Source organism: Carcharodon carcharias, chromosome 3 (genome assembly GCF_017639515.1).
Source record: "Carcharodon carcharias isolate sCarCar2 chromosome 3, sCarCar2.pri, whole genome shotgun sequence".
Lineage (NCBI taxonomy): Eukaryota > Metazoa > Chordata > Chondrichthyes > Lamniformes > Lamnidae > Carcharodon > Carcharodon carcharias.
Genome location: NC_054469.1, coordinates 82997752 through 83020200, shown reverse-complemented (window position 1 = coordinate 83020200; position 22449 = coordinate 82997752). Strand labels below are relative to the sequence as shown.

Below are 22449 nucleotides of genomic sequence, written 5' to 3'. Positions count from 1 at the left end.
TGTGTATCATGCTTTTCTCTCAATTCCCTCACTGCCAGCTTCTCTTTCTAATGTAAGGGAATTCCCTTTCAAACGGTGTGACAAGATATAATTTTAGAAAGCAATTAACCTTCACGACCGCAGCTGTTACTCATGCATGCCTGAGGGCCTACACTCCTAATCATTTACAATGAGATAGGCAAAGACTTTTCTGAAGATGGATTGCACATATTCAGAAACCTAAAAATATATTCGCCATCATGATGCCATTTTTCATCAATATTAAATGTTCCACCCCCATCATCCAACCATCTGCAAGCTTTGCCAATGAAAATCTGATGTATACAATTTTTGATTGAAGTTTGACATGGAATTATTTTCTGCAAAATTTCCACGAATGGAAGGATAATCCGAATAAAATTTTTAATACTATCACTGGTGATTCAGAACCTGTGGCTGGCACAACTGTTTAGTGCGCATTACATTAACAGAACAGATTTTTTTTAAAAAGAGAGAATAATCAATTAACCAAATCTTTAAAAAAAAATTCAAAAACTACATGCGACACAGTGGGTAAATGTGTTAAGATTTCAACTCAGTTCCTGGTTCCTCCTGAGGTAGTTGATCCCAGCTAGTTTGGCAAGGTGGGCAAGGCCTCAGCATCCAAATCTAAGGGGAAGAAGAAATAAGGCAAAAAGTAGGAAACAGGATTCATTGTTCTCCAGTGGTATTGTTCGCACAATACCCGATCAACTCTTCTCCAAACGGTCGGCACATTATGATAACAGCCAAATTTTCATTTAACGCTATGTACAGGCACTTATAGTTTCATTGGGCAGCTCTTTCTGCTGCTCTATTCTGGCAGGGATTGGGGGGAAAGAAAGGGGCATATGTTCAAATGGTCCTCTCAACATTAAGGCCCAGGTTTTTGCTCCTGGGGTGAGTGCGTAAAGTCGGGAGAATTGCTGGTTCTGTGAACCTGACCTTTAAAAGTGGCGTCCCACAGTTCTGATTCTCGATCCGGGGGGGGGGGGGGTGGGGTGGAGGGGTGCGCAGTGTGTGCTGGATTTGAAGTTGGGCCTGTCATTCCCTGGAGCGGGTGCGGAGGCCACCAGGTGCTGAGGGGTGCTGGGCAGAAGGTTAAAACAAAAAACAGCCCTCATGCCCCATCCAAGCCAACCCATGATATCTCATGCCCCCCCACTCATCCCCCATGGGCCCTTATATCGCCTATGCCAACCCATGCTCCTCTACCCACTTCCCCTGTGACTCTTCACATCCTCTTTATTCTTTTCTTTATTCTTTCAAGGGATGTGGGTATTGCTGGAAAGGCCAGCATTTGTTGCCCATCCCAAATTGCCCTTGAACTGTGTGCTAGGCCATTTCAGATGGCAGTTAAGAGTCACCACATTGCTGTGGGTCTGGTGTCACACATAAACCAGACCAGGTAAGGATGGCAGATTTGCTTCCCTAAAGGACATTAGTGAAGTAGATGGATTTTTACAACAATCGATGACAGTTTCACGGTCACCATTACAGAGACTAGCTTTATATTCCAGATTTTTTTTTATTAATTGAATTTAAATTTCACCAGCTGCCATGGTGGGCTTTGAACCCATGTCCCCAAAGTATTTGGCTGGGCCTCTGGATCACTAGTCCAGCGAAATTATCACTCAACCACCATCTCCCACATGCCATCCCATTCCCCTCTACCCACACCCCTGGCCCCTCATGCACCTTATGCCAACCAATGCCCTTCACCTACCCTGCCATAGCCCCCATGCCCCCTATGCCCCACACATCCTTATGGCCCTATAAAGCCCCTATTCTAACTTAGTGCCAACTCATGCCAAACCACCCATTTCCCTTAACTCCTCCATGCCAACTCACCTAGTATCCAACATGGGCAAACTGCAGGAATATGCTGACGTAAAATAAAGTTCTGCGTCTATTGATGACGTCACTATTTTAAAAACTCATTGATGCAAAAACATTCAATGCATAGAAATTCCTTCAACTAATCTCTTCTGAAAACAAACATTTCTATTCCATAACCACTTGGAGCTGTCAATCAAACTGCTCACTTAACAGCCACTTCACTGTGATAATGTTAATTTGTAAAATGATTCATTGCAACACAAATCCTATAATAAACACCCTCAGGCTTAAGTCAACAGACAGGATGAAATATCAAGCACTGATTTTTTTTTCAACTCTAGGCTGTTTTTATTATAATTTTTTTTAAATTTAAAGCCCGGCAGAGTTAAATCCATTGACAGTTTATACACAAACATGTTTACTATTAATAATCCAAAAGGATGCCTCACCTCCCCCAAAGGTGAACAGAATCTTTGCTCTGAAGTCTAGGTTGTGGTGGGTAGGGAAGTCAGAGTGATTTCTGCTGGGCAGCGAGATGGCTGAACACATGCGATCTTCTGCTGCTCAGCTCATTAACCATGCAGCTATGAGGGACTCGGCGAAAAGGGCACCCAAACAGCCGTTCACTCATCGCTCCGGATCACTCGGCGAGAGAAATGTCTGAGAGAAGAAAGCAACCTTCGGCCCCCTGGTTCAGCAACACCTCACTGGAGATTCCACTCCAGGCCGTCCAGGAAAGGCTGGAGGTGCTGTTTCCTTAGAATGGGAGCAGGAGGCCCTCCCATCTGACCACTGCGGCCGGATCAGAAGTCGCCAGGGTGGTTAGCACCTGTGGGGTCCAAAGAAGAAACGGCGTGCAGTGTAGGAAAAGGATGAATGATCTGCTGTGCTCCGCCAGGTGAGTGCACTGTCTACTCACTGGAAACTCTCACTCTCATAAGGGAATCAGGCAGCCTAAGGGCCACAGTGCTCAGGGATGTCACACACGATCAGCAAATGGGACATCAGCATTGAACGTGTGCCAGCCACTTTAAGCTCTCCATCTCATATTAGTTCCAGAACAAACAGCTTCCTAATCACTTACTGGGGTTGGCTTAGCAGCAACAATAGGCATGCATGCTTCTGAACTGCCCATTCACCCACTGGCCTCACAAGCAATCTTTCTGTTTTTCTGGAGGACAAAATTTGCACAGAACAAACACAAGCGCGCCAAGTCTGATGGCGGAACTCCTGAACTTCATCTCCTCAATAGCTTTGAGGAGCAGGCTGCAGATCGTGGGGGAGAGGAGCATGACCATGTCTGCACAAAAGATGAGATCAGCCTCCTCCAACATGCCAGTGAGGATGCATCCAGTCCCCATCTCCAACATGCAGGTATTGATTGTGAATGATCTTTAATGTATGAGCTGCTTCATCATTCACAACATCTCTCCTCTCCCTATTCCAGGTACCGGCAAGAAAAAGGCGAGGGGGGGAACACCAACTTGGACACGCTACAGCCCCAACGCCCAGCCCATCTCTGAGGACAGAGCCTCAGTATCCTCAGAGCAAGCACCAGCATTCACCTGTACCCTCCACCACCGCAGATACACCCACCTTGGTGGGTCCTAGTTCTAGACTAGGGTTGGGGTCACAATCTGCTGAACACCTCACAGACACAGGTCCACAGCTGGCGGAGACAGTGACACCTGAGGTCTCTGACACTAAGAAGACGGCTGGAGTCCAGGCCCCTGCTGAGTCTGAATCAGATGACAAGCCTCTGGACTAGGCCCAAAGAGACCTCTTGAAGATGCAGAAACAGGCAGGGGAACATCAGGCAGAATCCAGGATGCTCCAAGAGTACTCTGGCACTCCACTTCTCCTCTAACAGTGACCCCATAGCCTCCAGCAGGTCAGACCAGGAACGGTGCACCTGCACCTGCGCAGGAGACCCCTAGCAGGCCAAAGCCCTCAAGGCCTCGAGTCAACAGAGGACGCCCGCCAAAGTCAACTTAGTAAACAGGCCACAGGAGTCAGCAGGCTGCCTCCACCTCAGCTGTGGATGTCAGGGCTGCACCTAGACATGGCAATAGAATTAGAAAAGTTAAGTATTGAATGCACACAGGTGGCACTGGTGTACACTCATTGTATATAGTTTTCACATTTGTAAGTGTGTACTGAAATTGCAACTCTCATGGATTCAATTTTTCTAACAGTTCCTTCAAAGTTTCATGGTCAGTTAAGACTCCAGAACATTGGCCCCCAATTGAGTCCGATCAGGAACTTCTATTGATTCAGTTCTCCCACATTATCACCAGAGTGAGTAGTCTATAATGGCACATGTGCAACATTAAGCAATGGCCATCATTTGTCAGTGTGCTGCCTGGCAACCAATTCCTTGTAACCAATTTTCACTGTTAACCATGCTGTGGTCTTGGGAAATGTGTACAATGCGGTCATTGCATTTACTGTACCGATGTCAGTTGTTTGTGGATGGCATGATTACCTGTGATAACTTAAATCAGCTACATGTGCCCCAAGGTTCATCATTGAGGCACTGTATTCGTAACAATCAAAACGTATAGGCTACCATAACTGCCTGGAGGAAGATGTGGTGGGCATATTCAATCTGAATATACATCCTTGGTAATTTGTCATTTTCAGCGACCATGCAGCTGAACAAGGCAAGTAAGGATACAATGGACACATTAGCTTTGACTGTAAGAGGGGTTCGAATGTAAGATTCAGGAGGTGTGTGTGCATCTGGCTGAAGCTATTGCCAGACCTCACATGGAGAGTTGTTGAACCTGCTCTCCTCCTTATCAAGAGTGTCAATAGTCCTTGGGTAAAGGGATAGTAAATCAAGTTGGAAACCATTGCATGACAGGTCTTTCTAGTGATTTAGCAGAGAGAGACAAGAACAGGCTTGTGTGTTGTACTGTTTCGAGGACTATGTGATGCATAGCCAGCTCGCTAAGGAAACTGGAGGAAACAATTTGACCATGGCTGGTGTTTCCAAAATGATGCTCACGATCTGCCCTAGTGCAAAGGCCATCTAGGAAGAGACTTTTAAGGCTTTTGACACTTCCAGGGTCCTGAGTCAACCCATAGTCCAGGTAATACACACTCAGTGAGGACACTACAAAGAAACTGTGAAATTTAACTGCAGATCAAGTTGTCATTAAGCCAGAAGCCATCATTCTGGCTTAATGATGTGTGAGTGGCGACTGAGGGGTGAAGTAGCAAGATCATGCTTCATCAATCTGCATTGAGGAGTGATGGTGAGTGGACATATGGTGCTCTCATGCTGCTGCTCCCTGCTGAGTCATCCGTCTGGTTATGCCTGAAACAGTAATCTGAATGGTTGGCCCCACTTTGGGAACAGGTGTCAGGGGAACAGGAATGCATTCCTGGCTAAATATAAGTGAGCAGCCCAACATCAAGGCAGACAGTGACTACTGATATTTCCTTATTCTCTATGAAAACATGGACCTTTCAAAAGAAATTATCTGTGAGCAAAAAGGTGCTGGGACCTTCCAGGCAGCAAAGGCGAGAATAAACAATCAATTGTGAGAATGTGCTGGTACATTCCTCTACCTGGAATCTGGTGACTATCAGATTGTCATGGGCATGTCTGTCTCTTCATGTGGCTGACTGATATCCGTCAGATCCATCCCCTTCAACATCTTTCACGTCTCCCTCAGGCAAGACGTCCCCCTTTGCAGCGCTAGGTTGAGCAGGGCATCGCAAACAACAATGATCCAGGACAGTCTCTGTCATGAGTATTGGAAAGCCCCACCTGAGTGGTCCAAACATCAGAAACACATCTTCAGGAAGCCTATTGTCTGCTCCATCAAGGACCTGGTGGAATCATGTGCAGCACAGTGCCTTTCTTCAGCAACACTGTGTGAATGGCAAACTGGTGTCATCAGTTGTTTGCTACGCCCTCTGAATTACAAATTCAGTGACATTATCACAGTGCCACCATTTCCCCACGTCTACTCCACTGCTCAAGCATGCAGACATTGAACCTTAACCCGGGTGATGTCAGCCATCTGGGAGAACCCTCTGTCAGGAAATTGTCAGCTTGCTTCCATAAACTTAAACAGTCTATAGAGAAGACATGGCCATGGCATTACATTATGCCTTGTCAGCCATGACCATTTAGCTGGGATTATGGAGGTTTGGAGTGTTCATTAGATTGAAAAATGGTAAATATAACTCCTTTATTCAAAAAGGGATTGAAACAGAAAGCAGTAAACTATAGGCCAGTTAGCCTAACATCTGTCATAGGGAAAATTTTAGAAGCTATTATTAAGGATGTTATAGCGGGGCACTTGGAATAACATTTAACCAAATTATTGGAGTTCTTTGAAGAGGTCACATGTGCTGTGAATACAGGGGAACCGATGGGTGTACTGTACTTAGATTTCCAGAAGGCTTTTGATAAAGTGCCACATCAAAGATTATTGCAGAAAATTAAAGCACATGGTCTAGGAAATAACATATTAGTATGGATGGAAGATTTGCTAGCTAACAGAAAGCAGATGGTAGGCATATTTTTTTTTCTGGTTAATCAGTGCTGGGGCCTCAACTTTTTACAATTTTTATGAATGACTTGGATGAAGAGACCGAAGGAATGGTGGCTAAATTTGCTGACAACACAAAGATAGGTAGGAAAGTAAATTCTGAAGAGGACGTAAGGAGGCTACAAAGTGACATTGATAGGTTAAGTGAGTAGGCAAAGATTTGACAAATGGAGTATAATGTAGGCAAATGTGAAATCATTCATTTTTGCAGGAAGAATAAAAAAGCTTATTATCTAAATGGTGAAAGATTGCAGAGCTCTGGGATGCAGAGGGATCTGGATGTCCTAGTGCATGAATCACTAAATGTTAGTATGCAGGTACAGCAAGCAATTAGAAAAGCTAATAGAATGTTATAATTTGTGAGGGGGATGGATTACCAAATTAGGGAGGCTATGCTTTAGTTATACAGGGCATTGTTGAGACCACGTCTGGATTATTGTGTACAGCACTGGTCTCCTTATTTAAAGAAAGATGTAAATGCATTAGAAGCAGTACAGAGAAGGTTTGCTTGACAAATAGCAGGAAGCAGCAGATTGTCTTATGAGGAAAGGCTGGACAGGTTAGACTTGTATCCATTGTAATTTAGAAGAGTAAGAGGTGACTTAATTGAAACCTTTAAGATCGTGAGGGATCTTGAATCTAGAACTAGGAGTCAGTTTAAAAATAAGGGGACGCTCATTTAAGACAGAGATGAGGAGAATTTTTTCTCTCAAAGGGTTGAGAGTCTTTGGAACTCTCTTCCTCAAAAGGTGGTGGAATCAGAGTCTTTGAATATTTTTAAGGCAGAGCTAGATGGATTCTTGATTAACAAGGAGGTGAAAGGTTATCGGGATAAGGCAGGAATGTGGGGTTGAGGTTACATTCAGAACAGCCATGACCTTATTGAACGGCGGAACAGGCTCGAAGAGCTGAGTGGCCTACTCCTGCTCCTAATTCATATGTTCGTATGTACTGAAATATACAAAACAATAACAAGATCTATTCTTTAATATACTTAGAGGTTTATTGCGTTACCTGCACATGGTCTCCACTTCCATGCCAGAAAATCCAAAGGCACTGTCTCCTTCAATACAGATAACCTGCTGATGTGGGTTCTGATCCTTGGCAATCAGTGCTGCAGCAATAGCGAAACCCAGCCCTACACCCATGGTGCCAAAGGTGCCAGCATCCAATCTAAAATAAAAAATATAAGAGGGAATATTCTATAGCTTTTAGCTGTAACAATACAAATCAGCCATGTTTTGAATAATATAATGCAGGAACAGAGAAACAGGAGTAGGTCATTCAGCCCCACTAGTCTATTCTGTCATTCAATGAGATCATAACTGAAATGCATTATAACTCCATTCAACAGCCTTGGATCCATATAGTTTTATAGCCCTGTCTATCAATAATCTACTGACCTCTGTTTTTGATTTTAAATGATTAATTGAGCTGGCATTTACTGCTTTTTGTGGGAGTAAGTTCCACACTTCTACCACCTTTTGTGTGGACAAGTTTTTCCTAACTTCTCTACTGAATGTCTTGCTCTAAACAGTGGAAACCATCTTTCTCCAGCTACCATATCAATGCCTTTCAAAGTCCTAATAAACCTCAATCAAATCACTCTGTGACTTTTTAATGTTCCAGGGAATACAAACCTAGTTAATGTAAGATCTGATAGTCTAATCCTTCGCTACCCAAAGACTTTGACATCATTTGTGCTCAACAGCAAACATTTAACTATCATTTGACACCAATTATGCTCAAAAGTAATCATTTAGTTATCATTTAATATTTCAAGTAACATAACTGACATCAATGTCATCAATTGCCCCAAACCACAGCGTGCCAACCTTTGCGATTAGCAACATCACTTGAGCATTCGGACACCAATAATGATCATAGAGCTTATTTTCCATATTTCTGAATTTCGATAGCTTCAAACATCTTAAAACTGAGCTAACTTCAGAAAAAGCAGAGTTGGTTTTAACATTTGATTTGATAAGCTAGCTTTATTTTTTTTTTGTAACTATAACTCGTGCATATCAACTCTGCCCCTTCCACACTCCCCCACCCCCAGAGCTTCCAGCAGTTTTCTCCCTACCTCCCACTCCTGGAGCAGTTTTCTCCCCCAGAGCCACCCTTCTGAGCAATCATCTTCCACCAACCACCGCTCCCCCCACCATGGACCAATTGTCTTCCACACCCAAACGCCACCCCCCGCCCCCACAAGATTCCAGCAGTTCAAATCCCCTCTCTCTTGCCCCCTCCCCATCTTTTGGCTCCACCCTCCCTTCCCTTCTCTCCCTCACCTCCTCGCTCTCTCTCTCTCCTCTCCTCTTCCCCTTCCCGCTTCTCTCTCTTCCCCCCATCCTCTCACTGGAGCTCAGCTTGCAGGGCCGGCTGGAATTAGAAATGTTGGTGAGGCTGACCCTGATGCAGTTTTGTAGCCAGCGTGGCAGCAGTGATGGTGAAAAAAAAGTTCAGGCCCCACCAAATTCTGTGCCTGGAGTGTGACAGGGCCCGGAGCTCAGCAGGGCCCAGGCCTGAAGGCTTGGGGTGGGGAAGAGAGAGTTTGGAGACTGGAGTTAGGGTGGAGGGAGAGAATTTACACCCTGAGACTGGGGGTAGGGGGGAGAATTTTGACTCTGAGGCTAGGGTGGGGGGAGGGGGGTAGGTTTATGAGCTCATGGGATAATTTTGAGCATACTGGATAGCCTTCGAGTATCTTTTGCCATTTGACTGCATTTGATGTCAAAGATGGCAAAATGCTGCTGATCTGCGATCAAACTCATTCCAAATTAGAGCACACAAACAAGGAGCAGGAGTAGGCCATTCAGCCCCTCAAACCTGCTCCACCATGTAAAGAGAACATGGCTCACCTGATAGCAACCTGAAATCTGCATCCTAGCTACCCCTGATAACCTATCACCCCTTGCTCACCAAGAATCAATCCACTTCTGCCTTAAAATATTCAAAGACTCTGTTTCCAGGACATTTTCAGGAAGAGAGTTCCAAAGACTCTCAACCCTATGGGTGAAAAAACTTCACCTCATCTCTGTTTTAAATGGGTGACCCGTGATTTTTAAACAGTAACCCCTAGTTCTAGATTCTCCCACAAGAGGAAACATCCTCTCCACATTGATCCTGTCAAAGCCCAACAGGATCTTATATATTTCAATCAAGTTGCCTCTTACTCTTCTACACTCCAGCAGATACAAGCCTCGCCTGTCCAACCTGTCCTCATAAGACAACTCACCCATCCTGGTATTAGTCTGATAAACCTTCTCTGTACTGCTTCCAATGTATTTATATGCTTCCTTAAATAAAGTGACCAATAATGTGCACGGTACTTCAAACGTGTTCTCACTAGTGCCCTGCACAACTGAAGCATAACCTCCCTACCTTTGTACTCAATTCCCTTCGCAATAGATTATAACATTCTATTAGCTTCCTAATTACCTGCTGTACTTGCATACCAGCCTTTTGTCATTCATACACTAGGACATCCAGGTCCCTCTGCACCTCAGAGCTCTGCAATCTCTCACCATTTAGATAATATGCTTCTCTTTTATTATTCCTGTCAAAATGGACAATTTCACATTGTCCCACATTAAACTCCATCAGCCAGATCTTTACCCACTCACTTAACTTATCTATATCTGTTTGTAGCCTCCTTATGTCCTCTTCACGATTTACTTCCTACCTATCTTTCTATCCTCCGCAAATTTGGCAACCATCCCTTCAATCCCTTCACCAAAGTCATTTATATAAATTGTAAACAGTCGAGGCCTCAGCACTGATCCCTGTGGCATTCCACTCGTTACATCCCACCAACCTGAAAAGGACCCATTTATGCCTACTCTCTGCTTCCTGTTAGCCAACCAGTCTTCTATCCATGCCAATATGTTGCCCCTACACCATGAGCTTTTATTTTCTGCAATAACCTTTGATGTGGCACTTTATCAAATGCCTTCTGGAAATCTAAGTACATCTAGACAACTGATGTCAGACAAATTGGCCCATCTTACCCTGTTTTCTCTCTCCCTCCTTTCTTGAATAGCGTAGCTACATTTGCTAACTTTCAATCTGCTGGGACTATTATAGAACCAAGGGAATTTTGGAAAATGTTAACCACCGCATCCACTATCTCTGCAGCTACTTCTTTTGGGACCCTAAGATGGAGGCCATGAGGTCTTGGGAATTTCTCAGCTACTTAAAGGGTTGCTTCCTGCCTGGCCACCATTCTGAGGGCAGCAGGTGGAGGTCAGGGAAGAAGGGAGGGAAGCCAGGGAGATTACCCTGTTCTGGCCTCGAGTGAGAAATGGTGGGGAGGTGCCTCCCTCACAGACTCCCCTTAATGATCAGGATCCCCCACCCCTCCATGGCCTGGCTCCCAACGGCTGCTTCCTATAGCCCTGGCATTTCAAACCCTACCATCCATTGTCCCCTACCACCCCAATTCCCCCCAGGGCCTCCCCTATAATCCCTGCTGCTGGGGCTACAGAGCTACTGGCCAGTCAGAATGGCCAGCAGCTTTCTGAGGCAGGACTTCCTCCTGTTTGAGGGGCAGGAGTCCCACCTCCAGTCATAAATGGCCGCAGGAGTGCTGACTTTGGTGACAATGCGTTCCCCACTGACCTTTTCAGTGGCGGGACCTGCCAAGTGAAAAGTGCTGTCATTGGTGTAGGAATTTGTAAAGTGCCAATGGTGCAGTAAGTTGTCTTCTGAAGCTGGTATTCAACTACTGAAACAAAGTATAGTTTTGTAGGGTACAAAGCTAATATTTATAATTTAAAATGTTATATAGTTTTGAATCATTATTAGTGACCTTTATTTACTAAGATGGTAATTACCTATGCCGAGGCATGTTGTTTTGCAGCACGGTCCGGCCAATGTCCATGGTATTGGCACCCTCGCTGACTATAATACAATCTTGTGGTAGTAGTGCTTGAATATTATGGAAAACAGTGTAGTAGTTCATAGGCAAAGATTTCTGTGCAGCCAAAACCTGGAATAAGAAAGAGTTAATTCATTAGGTAATGATCTCTTCTGGTTAAGATGACAATTATGCCAAATAAAGTTTATCATCATTGTTACAATGTTACTGTGGGTCTGTTGAGGACCACGTGAAGTCATGACCAGTGGCTAAGTTGGTGGCGCACTTGTTGCAATTAGGAAGTGATATATTCAACTCTCCTACAGATAACATGTTAAAAAAAAGTCTGTTGTTATGGCTCAGGTGTGCTCTCCATGTACAAGCCAAAATTCCTCCCCCAAACTGGCAAATAAGTGCAAAATGACAACACAGGTTTACCAAATAAACAGTCACTACATTTCAAAGTTATTGTACATGAAGTACCTTGAGATGTTTTTCCGAAAATATGAGAAGGGGCTAAGTAAATATAAGTCTTTCATTCATTCTTTGAGTGATAGTTTGGATCAGTTGACAATCTGGTGGTTTCTGAGTCAAGGAGACTGGGTTCAAGTCACACTCCCAAGAGCTGAACACATAATCTGAGACAACATCTAAATATAATATTTTGGAGCAGGAGGTCGTATTGTCAGGGGCACAACCCTACAGATAAGACGGCAAACTAAGGTTTCAATGTCTGCTCAGGTGGACAGGGTATGACAGCATTAGTGGTTATGGTACGTTCAGCAACATCAAGGCCATGAGATTAAAGTTAACTTGGCAAGTTGTAAAATTGAATTCAAAAAGTCCATTCATTTAAATGACCATGAAAGCAGATGGACTGTTGTTGAAATCCAATGGATTTACTTGGGGAAAGACCTATGTGCTTTGTGTGTATCTTTTTGATCTGTATGTGACTGTAGTCCCACGTGGCAGAATTGACTCTTAATACCCTCAGGGCATCTTAGAATGGGCAAGAAATGTTGCCTTGCTGTTACTGTCACTCCGAAAAATAAATTATAAAGACATTAAAGATCAAATTTTTATTTTGGGGTCATGATCTCGGTGTTGAAGTAATTACAGCTCACAACCCTGCACCACATCGGCATCTGACATGTGATGTGCTTTTGAAGGAAATGGCCAGTGGGCATGTTTGGCATTCAATTAAGGATGGCAGGCGGGCTCTTGATGGGCAAACAGGAAGTCCTCCAAGACCGAGAGAACGGCAGCCCCAGCCGAAGTAGGTAGGTGAGGGAGGGCACCTCAAGATGGAGGTGCCCTCTGAGTACACTCCATCATTTGTCAAAATAACAAGTGGCTGCAACTGCGTGACTGCCACTGTGAAAGCCCGTCCATAGGGAGGCCTGTGGCCACAGCTGTAGCCATCTCAGCATGTCAGCTACTGAGGGTTTAAAACGTTGCTGGAGTGCTGCACGCACCCCCACCGCCCCCAGTTTACTGCCAGAAGGCTGCTTCCATGCATCAGTTGAGCTACAGCCACCGCAGAAAATTCCAGTCAGCCTCAGAACATTGGTCTTAATTTGTCTCAATAGCATAGCCATGGCTTGTGGGCAGGTAGCTGTCACCCCCCCAAATCTGCCCCTACTTAAATTGACCAGAGGCAGCAACCTGCCAGCAAACGGGCATGCCATTCTCCAACGCTAATTTTCTGGGCCCCATGCACCGCCGCTCTTCTGTTCCTGCCCAATCCCTCCCCCCGTCCCCCCACCCCCCACCCCCTCTGCACTACCCCGCCTTCAGCGCAATTAGAAAATTCTGCTCTAAAAACCTGCGGTGCTATTTGAAGAGTAGGATTTTGCTGGTTTTGATATTTCAAACAACATGACCAAAATCAGGTTAAATGCTCATTAATCTGTACGGTTTGTGAAATCTTGCTATCTGTAACACTGTTGCCACATTTACCTGCATAAATATTTCTGAGAAATGTAAGAAGGTATTTCTAAATGATTTTCGCCTTTTTCTATTGATTACATAGTTACATTAATTGAAAGTGCAAATACTTCTGTTTTATTATAAATAGTAACCATTTGTGGCAAAATTACACATTTTACAGATTAATAACTTCTCTAACTATCCCTCATTAGTAATCAATACCTTTCACAAAGCATTTCCCGTCTAGCTTAACAAACTAGCCAGAATAACAGCAAAATGGTTAGCATTTGCAATAGAAAAACATGTCACTACTTCAGGTATAATGTTTCATCATTACTCATTTCCAACAAAGGATTATGCCTGAGATACCTATATTTTTTTCTTACAGGTTATTATTAACTTGCTGTGCTTTTAACATTTTCAAATATGTTTCAAGGTTTCCAATGTTTGTGTGCTTCCCCCACACCCCCACCATTTCTAGCCAGAATATTATCGAGGCATTTTTATGTGCATCTTGTTCCTTAATGCTAACAGACTCTCAATATTCCTCTGGCCAATATTATTTTCCATGAAAAGGATTAGAGAATAATCTCCAGAATTTTCTTGCTTGCAAAAACCCTTCAGCTGTCAATGAAAATTTGCAAAGCGTTTTAATTCTAGTTTTAACACACACTATAAAAGTGCCAATCAAATCCACAAATTCAGAATAAACTGAATAATCAAAGCAAAGCTCACGTTTTAAATAGATGATCCAATTTAAATAGATCACAATCTTTAAGATAGAATTATCCCATCAGTCTTCCTCCCCTCAGCATTTCAGCATTCTGCTACTGTGGAACACTTCACTCAGTGATCCAACAAAAAGTACAAATGAGATTTCAAATGTCAGTCAAAACTGACACTTCAATCATGACCTATCAGGCTGCCATGAAAAAATTCTCTAGATTAGTAAAAGTTTAAGAAATTTAACCACAATGAATGGCGTAAATGATGTAAGCACATCCTTCTGTTAATAACAGAACCGAATAACTTGACAATCATTTGCAATTCAAATATGTTCTTCGATAGTTTTTGCCAATTTACCTTGGATGCTTCTTCATTGTCTTTGACCTTCTCCTTCAGGTAAAGCCACCATTCGGTGTTGGATGGGTAAATCCAAGGGTTAATCCTGAAGCACTCCAATAACTGAAAAACAAAAGTTTGCAGTTGCATTGCTGAATAAAGGAAAGAAAAATAAACACACTGGAAATAATTTGACTATGGTATTGTCTCACATATTGACTTTTAAAAAATATATCTAAACTTAATGGTAACAGATGTGAAAGGGACTTCAGATAATTAAGTGGAACAAGTTTCCGGTGACCAGAGCTTGCAAATAAATCACAAGCATTGACAATACTGTGTTGAATGAGATACGTTCACATAGTAGGTTACAATAGTAAATGTTGATCCAAGAACATGACTGAAAATTATGACAACTGGAATCAAGATTGAGGACAGGAAATGTGTATCTTATGAGAGGTATATAGACATGTAAATAGAGCTGTATAGATTTCCAGTACTTCATTCGATTGTGCTGTACACACCATACCAACTTTCTACTGAAGAGGGCAAATTCTGTACAAACCAATATGGTCTTTCAAGCGCCAGATCTCATGAGCCTTGTTTCCTGCAGAGCAGTACTTTATAAAGTTTATACTGGGGAGGATTTTCCCCTTGTCAGGCAGGCCCAGGAGCAGGCGCACAACGGTCTGCTGCCTGTGATCGGACCCTGACCATAATTTCACACTGGCTGGCCAAATAACGGCCAGCCAGCACGAATCATGCACTGAAATGCTTAGCACTGCCTGGGTTTGGGTGGGGGGGAGGGGTGGGATGGGTGGGTGGGAGGGTGAGCACGGAAGTCAGCGCATGAGCGCGGGTGCGCTTAGTGAAAGCTCCCTGAAGGCACAGAGCTGCCTCAGGGAGCTGAACATTTTTAATATTAAAGATAAAGAATGGAAAAATAAGGGAACTATGTCCCCTCATGTGTCTCTGTCACACGAGCTGGGACATGTTAAAAGTTTTTATTTTTCAAATCACTGGTCGAAATCTCATCCCACCTGTGGATGAGGTTTTGCAAAAAATGCAAAGGCCACTTGGCTTATTCACCCACCGGCCAACCAAATGGTTGGACCGGCAGTGAAAAGTTGATTTAATTAATTGATTAAGGGCCTTAATTGGCCTCTTAATTGTCGGCAGGTGCACTGCTGCCTCTCGCGTGTGCCCACCGAACGAAATATCGGGAGAGTGCACGATGACATCAGGACGCTCGCCTGATATTATCGCGCGCTATTTAATTCCCATTCAGGTCGGGCACACGCCCACCCAATGAGGGAAAAATTCTGCCCATTGTGTGGAAATTAAACAACCTGTCACTTATTATTATTAAAGTCCTGCACTGCTTTAAACTGCTACATTTAAATGAAAAGTCCCTAGAATTTTATTTATGCTTGGTGCCCACCTATTATGGATCCTCCATCATTGTTCATGGATGGCCTGGGGTCTGAAATGCAGTTTTTTGATGTTTATTGCTGCCCTACTACAACCTAAACATGATGGGTTTCACCCATCACCATAATACAACAAACCACTTAAGTAATTTATCAAATGACTGCCTCAGCATTAAAAATGTAACATCTTATTGTAATAGATATAGGCCTCATTGATATTCTGCAATATTATTTACCTACTTGGTTAAGATGTAAGTAATCTAACCGAGGTGTTTAAAATGATGGAGATTTGATAAAGTGGCAGGGGGGGAGGGGGGTGATGCAGTGAACTATTTTCACTGATGGATTACTCAAAAAAAGGAGACATCGGCCTGGAGTTTCACAAAGTTGGGTCAAGGCGGGAGGTCTTTAAAAATGGCAGGCAGGACCCGTTTTTGGGATTCCTGCCCCCATTCCAGTTTCCAGCAGTTTTTGCTGGTGCGGGATAAATGTACAGGTAGCCTGCGTGCATGCAGCACTTCTGCCGTTGCTGGTTCCATTTCAAGGATGGGAAGTTCAAATCACACCCCCTCCCCCCCACCACACAATTTTTGTTGAATCGCATCCCTTGCGTTAAGTCTAAGTGGCTCACAGCATCTCAGAGGAGTCGTGAACCATAAAGGAACCCTGGTCCTAAGTGGGATATCAAAACAAAAACAGCCTCCTGCTCCTGGAAATCTTTTGCTTTGAGCTACAAAACAAAAATCTGTCCTTTCAGTTTCAACAGTTAGATGCTGTATTATAAGTTAAAATGTACTTTCACTGCAGCGATTGATCGTAGGGCTCTACCCTGCAAAGATAAGTTGACCATTACATTGATCAGCATTATTTAAGTGTTGAGATGCTTTGGAGTACTATACCCATTAAGAAAAGTGCTTTATGTATTCAAAATTGAAAAAAAAGTGCTTGGGAGTTCTAGTGTCAATCTGAAGAGATTTAAATGTGCACAGTGCTTTATATTTGAAAAAAAAAACCTGGTTTGTACTTTCATTTAGAGGAAAAGAAATCAGCCACCTGCTCCTAGACTACATTGACTGACAGGCCATCAAAAAACCTAGCTGCCTGTTTTTCAAATTTCAATAGGCTTCATTGTTTGCAGTAACAGGGGTTTGTTTTGACAGCTGAGCCCATTATGAATGATTGGTTCAGTTTCAAAAGCTCCTGAACCACTTATATCAGCAAAGGAGTCAAGAAGGTAGTTTGACTGACAGTTTTAAGAAGTTATTAAAAGATTATCTGTCTTTGTTGTGGTTAGTGAATAGATGTTTTTAAAAGATTGACCACTTGAGGGAGTTTAACCTTTTTGAATAGCTCTGCAGTTTTTATTCAGTATGAAGCATGTTTCAGTGACAGCTCTATTTGATTGTTAAAAATTTATTTTTTCATGTCCATTTCAAATCCTTCCTACTGCTATTACATGGCTCCTGAGATTTACCCATTGTGGAGACAAATAAGTGATTGTGGAGGATAAATGAGGGCATGGAGGGGGAAGGAGGGTATGAGAGAGAATGAAGGGGACATGTGCAAAGGGTGGGGAACTGAGGGGGGGGGGGTGGTGAGTGTAGGTTTTGAGAGCCTGAAACTCAACATTACAACTAAGCCAATGTTCCAGCCTTTCTAGCCTGCCATCCACCCACCTTCATTGCCACCTCAGGCCTTCCTCTGCAGGTGGCAAGTATGCCTGCATCTCGCCCCTGTCTTCCGGAAAGGAAATATGGCAGGCAGGAGCCTTTTTAAAGGAGGCTGATTGGCCCAGTCTCGACCAGCTTCCCAACTCGACCTCCCCGCTTCCTCCACAAAAAAAATCGGCCCATCATCTTAAAATTAGGACAATTAGGTGTGAAACCACAAAATATTTTTCCACACAAAGGTAGTGGAAATCCAGAACTCTTCACCTGAAAAATTGAGGCTGCTGGGGTTGATGAAAATTTTCAAGACTGAGATCAATAGAAATTTGTTAGGTGAGTTTATCAAGGGATATAGAGAAATGTGGGTAAATGGGGTTGAGGTACAAATCATAAAATGGTGGTCGGGAGTCAAGGGAATAAATAGACTACCCCTGTCCCTATGTTAAAAAGATAGCTTGTTGAATATTGCCTCCACACCTCCTCTTTTCCCAGTTAATTATATTATAAGATATTTAACTATCTTCCCTTAACAGTGGCAGAATTTGATTAAGATTTAAGGGTCAAGATTTTGTCCTTTGCAATGTTGGGGTCAAATGGTGGTCACTATCCTGGGCTGTGTGGGGACAGTGATCTTCCCTAAATTGGCCAATTTGTGGCCAAAGGGTGAGCTCGCCATCCTTGCAAGCTCTCGAAGCTAACAGAAGGCACCATCTCAGAAGAAGCAGCAGTTTGTCCTTTCAGTTTGAGGGTTGGGGGGGCTTCCTGAAAATGGGGGCCATTCTCCAACTTTTAAAAAATTTAAATAAATAATACTTAGCAGCAATACCACAATCCTCCACAGGGTGGCCTATGGCTGCAGTGGATCCATGCAGCCGAGGAGGGCTTCAAAGCCCGTCTGGAGTGCTACCTGACTACCCCCTGTCCTGACCTGACTACCCCACCCCACCCAACCCATCTACCACTTCAACCTGACCCAATTCCCTGACCATCCGACTACCTCCCAGACCCGGCTACTCCCCTTTTAAAGTCACGCATGCTGGTCTAAATTTATACATCTTCATAAATTTGGCCATAGAATTTTATAATGGAATGTTGGCTGAGTCAATGGTAGCTTTGGAAACAAAATTTATTACTCAAGTTTCTGTTAGGTTCCTTGTTCTTCAATGATGCTTGATCTGTTTGGATGGTCACGTTATTGAGGTTGAAAGTGGTGCTTCTATTCTAGTATTTCCCAGGAGATTGTGTGACTGATGGGGTGGGGGTGTGGAATGGAGAAGGAAAATGGGGCTCATGGTGCACAAAGTTGTACCGTGACAGTCTGAGACAGTCTTGATGCCAACGCTCACTGTTGAGATTTATACATTAACAATGGCTATTGAACCAAGGCAACATATAACAGCCATACCTTAGCATGCATCAAGAATGGAGAACATTGTTTAAAAATTATAAACACATCAGTTATCCATATATTAATAGCATATTAGACTTCAGGTGGAATCGTCCCAGATTTGCACAAAGTGCGGCAGTGAGCGGGAAAAAGGATGTTTTACTTGCTGGTCGCAAAGGTGGGATTTTGCGCCTCATCATCCCATTCCCGGCGCATCCTGCCTCATTAAGAGTGCATTCCGGAAAACACATCGAATCGCTGGCCTCTAATTCACCCACCCTGCCGTCACCTCAGGCCTTCGGGAATCTAGGCGCCATATTTAAAGTGCTCTAGAGCGCATGCCTACTTCATGTCTACAGACCAGGACAGATGTCCCCAAAATCAAAGAAGAATGCAGCCCCCAAATTTAGTGACGCCTCTCTGGGGTGCCTGCATGACGCAGTGGAGGGCTGCTGCTATGTCCTCTAAACCCGCTCTGGCTGCAGGAGGTCTACCAATGTCACCAACTCAGCCTGGAAGGCAGTGGCAGCGGTGGTCAGTGTCACCAGAGCACAGAGGAGGTCAGCCATCCAGTGCAGGAAGAGGATGAAAGCTCTCATCCTATCCACCAGGGTAAGTCAACCGCCTCATCACTCTCAACTCAGACACTCAGAAACCCAATACACATCCAAAGGGATCTCACACTTCAAGGGACAACACTAATAACTTTCATATGCACCCTCATATCTCCATTAGGCTTATACCCTCTCAAGCGCGCATCCTCATCCTGTTCATGGCTCGGCTTACCACACCACACAAACATTCCACACAGTGCCATGCTCACACACTCTCTTATCTGTATTCCTGCAGGAGAAGCTGGCTCACAACAGCAGGGAGAGGTCCCAGGCCGGATTGGTGTGGCCCACATGAGGCCCCTCACTCACTTTGAGGAGTGTGCCATCGCGCTGACTGGTGAGGATGAGAACTGTGCCTGCAGTGCCAGTAAGGTCGGCGGCAAAAACCCATATGAGTATCCTGCACCACCACGTGAATGCTCTGTCTCCTGCTTTTGACTCTGCTGCAATGCGCTATTTATCTTGACTTTGGCTCACAGGGAGCCCTGCCAAGCAACTGACGCCCTCAGCCAACCAGTCCCTCGGCTCCATCCAGATCCTCTGCTCCAGCCAAAAGGGCACCTCCTACATTGAAGAGCTGGAAATAAGCAGCCTGGAAGACCCATCACGTGTCTACAGCAGGAGGAGGCAGGTTCATCCAAGCTCCCTGGCACTCGGAGGACTGCTGAGGAAGGGGCATCTGTGAGGTCCAAGTCAGATGACGAACCACTGGATTTGGCCTTCCTCTCATCGTGGAGGGTCAGCAGAATGTGGGGGAACATCACGCAGAGCTGTTGGAAGCCCTCAATAGAGTATCACACGAGTCAGAGGAGTGGATCAGCCTGCTCTCTGATGAAGTGGTGCTCACATGTGCACATGTGGAGGTGTCCATGGGAAGGATGGCAGATGCCATGGAGCGCTTGGTCTAGCAGAACACAGAGATGCGTGCAGACCTGCACTCCTGCAGTAGCAACGCGAGAGGGAAACAGAGCAAGGCCTCGGCTCTCCAGAGGGTGCACGCCAATGTCATTTGAGGCAAAAGGGCCAACCATTGCACAGGCTGTCTCCACCCCTGCTGCAGATGTCAGGGCAGCTCCTAGAATAACCATAAGGCCTAGAAAAATTAGGACATTTTGACCACAAGTGGTTGCATGGGTCACATTTTGTCACTTCATAATCTGAAAATATATTCACTTTCACTGAATAATGTGCAATGTTCTCTTTCAGCTTCATTGACAGGCTTAGGGAGTCCTCCCACTGCACCCCTCACTACCCCCCCACCCCCATACCAATTCAGCTGTAAGCAACCAGATTACAAGTGATTCTGGAGAGAGAAGTGTGTGTGTGGCGCGGGCTTTCGGAACCTCGTGCAAGGACTCTCCACTGTACACAGAGCCTTCATCTATCACACTCATCTCACTATCCTAAGCATTTGCAATGCTGCCTGCTGGGGTTCACTTTAGTTGTCCACCTGAGCTGATCTGCATCTCCGCCCACTCACTGCTCGCACTCCCATGCAGCACTTGTGCCCGTCTAAAATGGGGCTCCGCTCACTTTCGATTTGACAACGATGGCCGTGGTCAGACTTTTCCTCAACTCCCCCATCCTCTCCCCTCCCCCAGTCACCCATGTCCTCTCCCCCATCACATACCAAACCGAGCCCTTGTTTTTCCAGGATGTCCAGATGAATGTGCATGTTCCCTACCTTCCCAAGAATCCCACCCCCATCCACATGGACCTACCTGACCTCCTCCTTCCCACCCCCAGGGATTGCCTCCGAATCCCCACGAAGCACCCTCACCATCCCGCCTACCACTACTGACAGACCCTCACCCACCCACCCTTCCAGCTCCCTCTGCCCCCTCTCATACTCATCATTCCCTCCCACCATGTCCACCCTCAGTTTGCTCCATAGGAGGTAATCATTGACTCCACCAACCACTCCCTTGCACGTTCACCTGGACATCCTCCACCCCTTACACCCTCCTCCACTCTTCCTCCTCCCCCCAGACTCCTTCCCCCTTCCGAACTCCTTTTCTTACAATTTTCTCCCGGGCTTACAACTTCCTCTCCCTTTTCCGCATTCTCCTCCATTACACCCTCCTCCCCCATTCTCCCTTCTCCCCCTCCCAACCTCACCCCCAAGCACCTTCATCCCCCCTCAATCTCATCCCACCTTGTATACATTCCTCTCTCAGTCAAACTTAGATCTTCCTCTCCCCACCCCATCGCCGATCATCCGTAGCAGGCCATGGCCAAGACTGTGATGTTCTGAAGCAGACCCGAGACATCAACGGAGACCTCCCGCCTTCTGTGAGCTGCTTTCTGGTGAAGCCATGTCGATGCGAACCCACATAGCTTGCGATGTACGTGTTCCTCCACGGTCTCGTAGCTGTAGGGCTCCAGCATCTTTTGCTCCTTGGATATCCGCGTTCTGAGCAAGTCCCTAACTGTAATTCCTGACTTCTGCATGTCACACTTGTCCAGGTGTGTTCTGGGCCGGCGTGTTTTCCCACCGGCATAACGGCACTTTGGGATGGGGGACGTTTCTGGTCGGGCCTTACTTTGTATCCCATTAGCGGGATGCAAAGTGGGTTCACGCTAGCCTCCAGCGGGATTGGTGTTCCGGCATGGCGGACACCATCGGATGATCCTGCTGTGATTTTGCACCGGCATGAAACCAATTTTTGGCCTTCTCATTATATTATCCCCCCTCCTGCCACCATGACGGCCGACATCAATGGGACCAGAAAATTCTAGCCTTCAGGTACACATGAACTTAATGAGTAAGCACGCAGAAAGAACTAAGCTGAGTCAGTTAGCAATAATGAAACCATTATGGGGTCCTTATGGGGTCCTCAATATTGTAATATGTATCAAAGGCCTCTTCCAGTTCAACTTATTTCAGAGGAAAAAAATCCATGCTGCAAGTGCTGTAGTGATAAGACCTGGTATCTGGGGAGCATTGTTAGTATTAGACTCCACCACTGGTTACTTAAAGACTTAACATGCCACATTCATGAGATACAGTACAAGTTATTCATGCATCTTTCTTCATATGCTGCAGTCACTTTACATTTATTAATCTGTATGGC

The 22449-nt window shown here is 44.9% G+C and overlaps 1 protein-coding gene across 2 annotated transcripts in view; it reads right to left on the bottom strand.

The window, feature by feature from the left end:
* hacl1 (2-hydroxyacyl-CoA lyase 1) overlaps positions 1–22449 on the bottom strand; it is a 118162-nt gene that overhangs the window by 32306 nt on the left and 63407 nt on the right. For both annotated transcript variants that reach the window (XM_041184291.1, XM_041184292.1), the window contains 3 exons: positions 14299–14400; positions 11264–11418; positions 7440–7598 (listed from right to left, as the gene is read on the bottom strand). In XM_041184291.1, coding sequence (XP_041040225.1) covers positions 7440–7598; positions 11264–11418; positions 14299–14400 — 416 coding nt within the window. The remainder of the gene's footprint in view (positions 1–7439; positions 7599–11263; positions 11419–14298; positions 14401–22449) is intronic.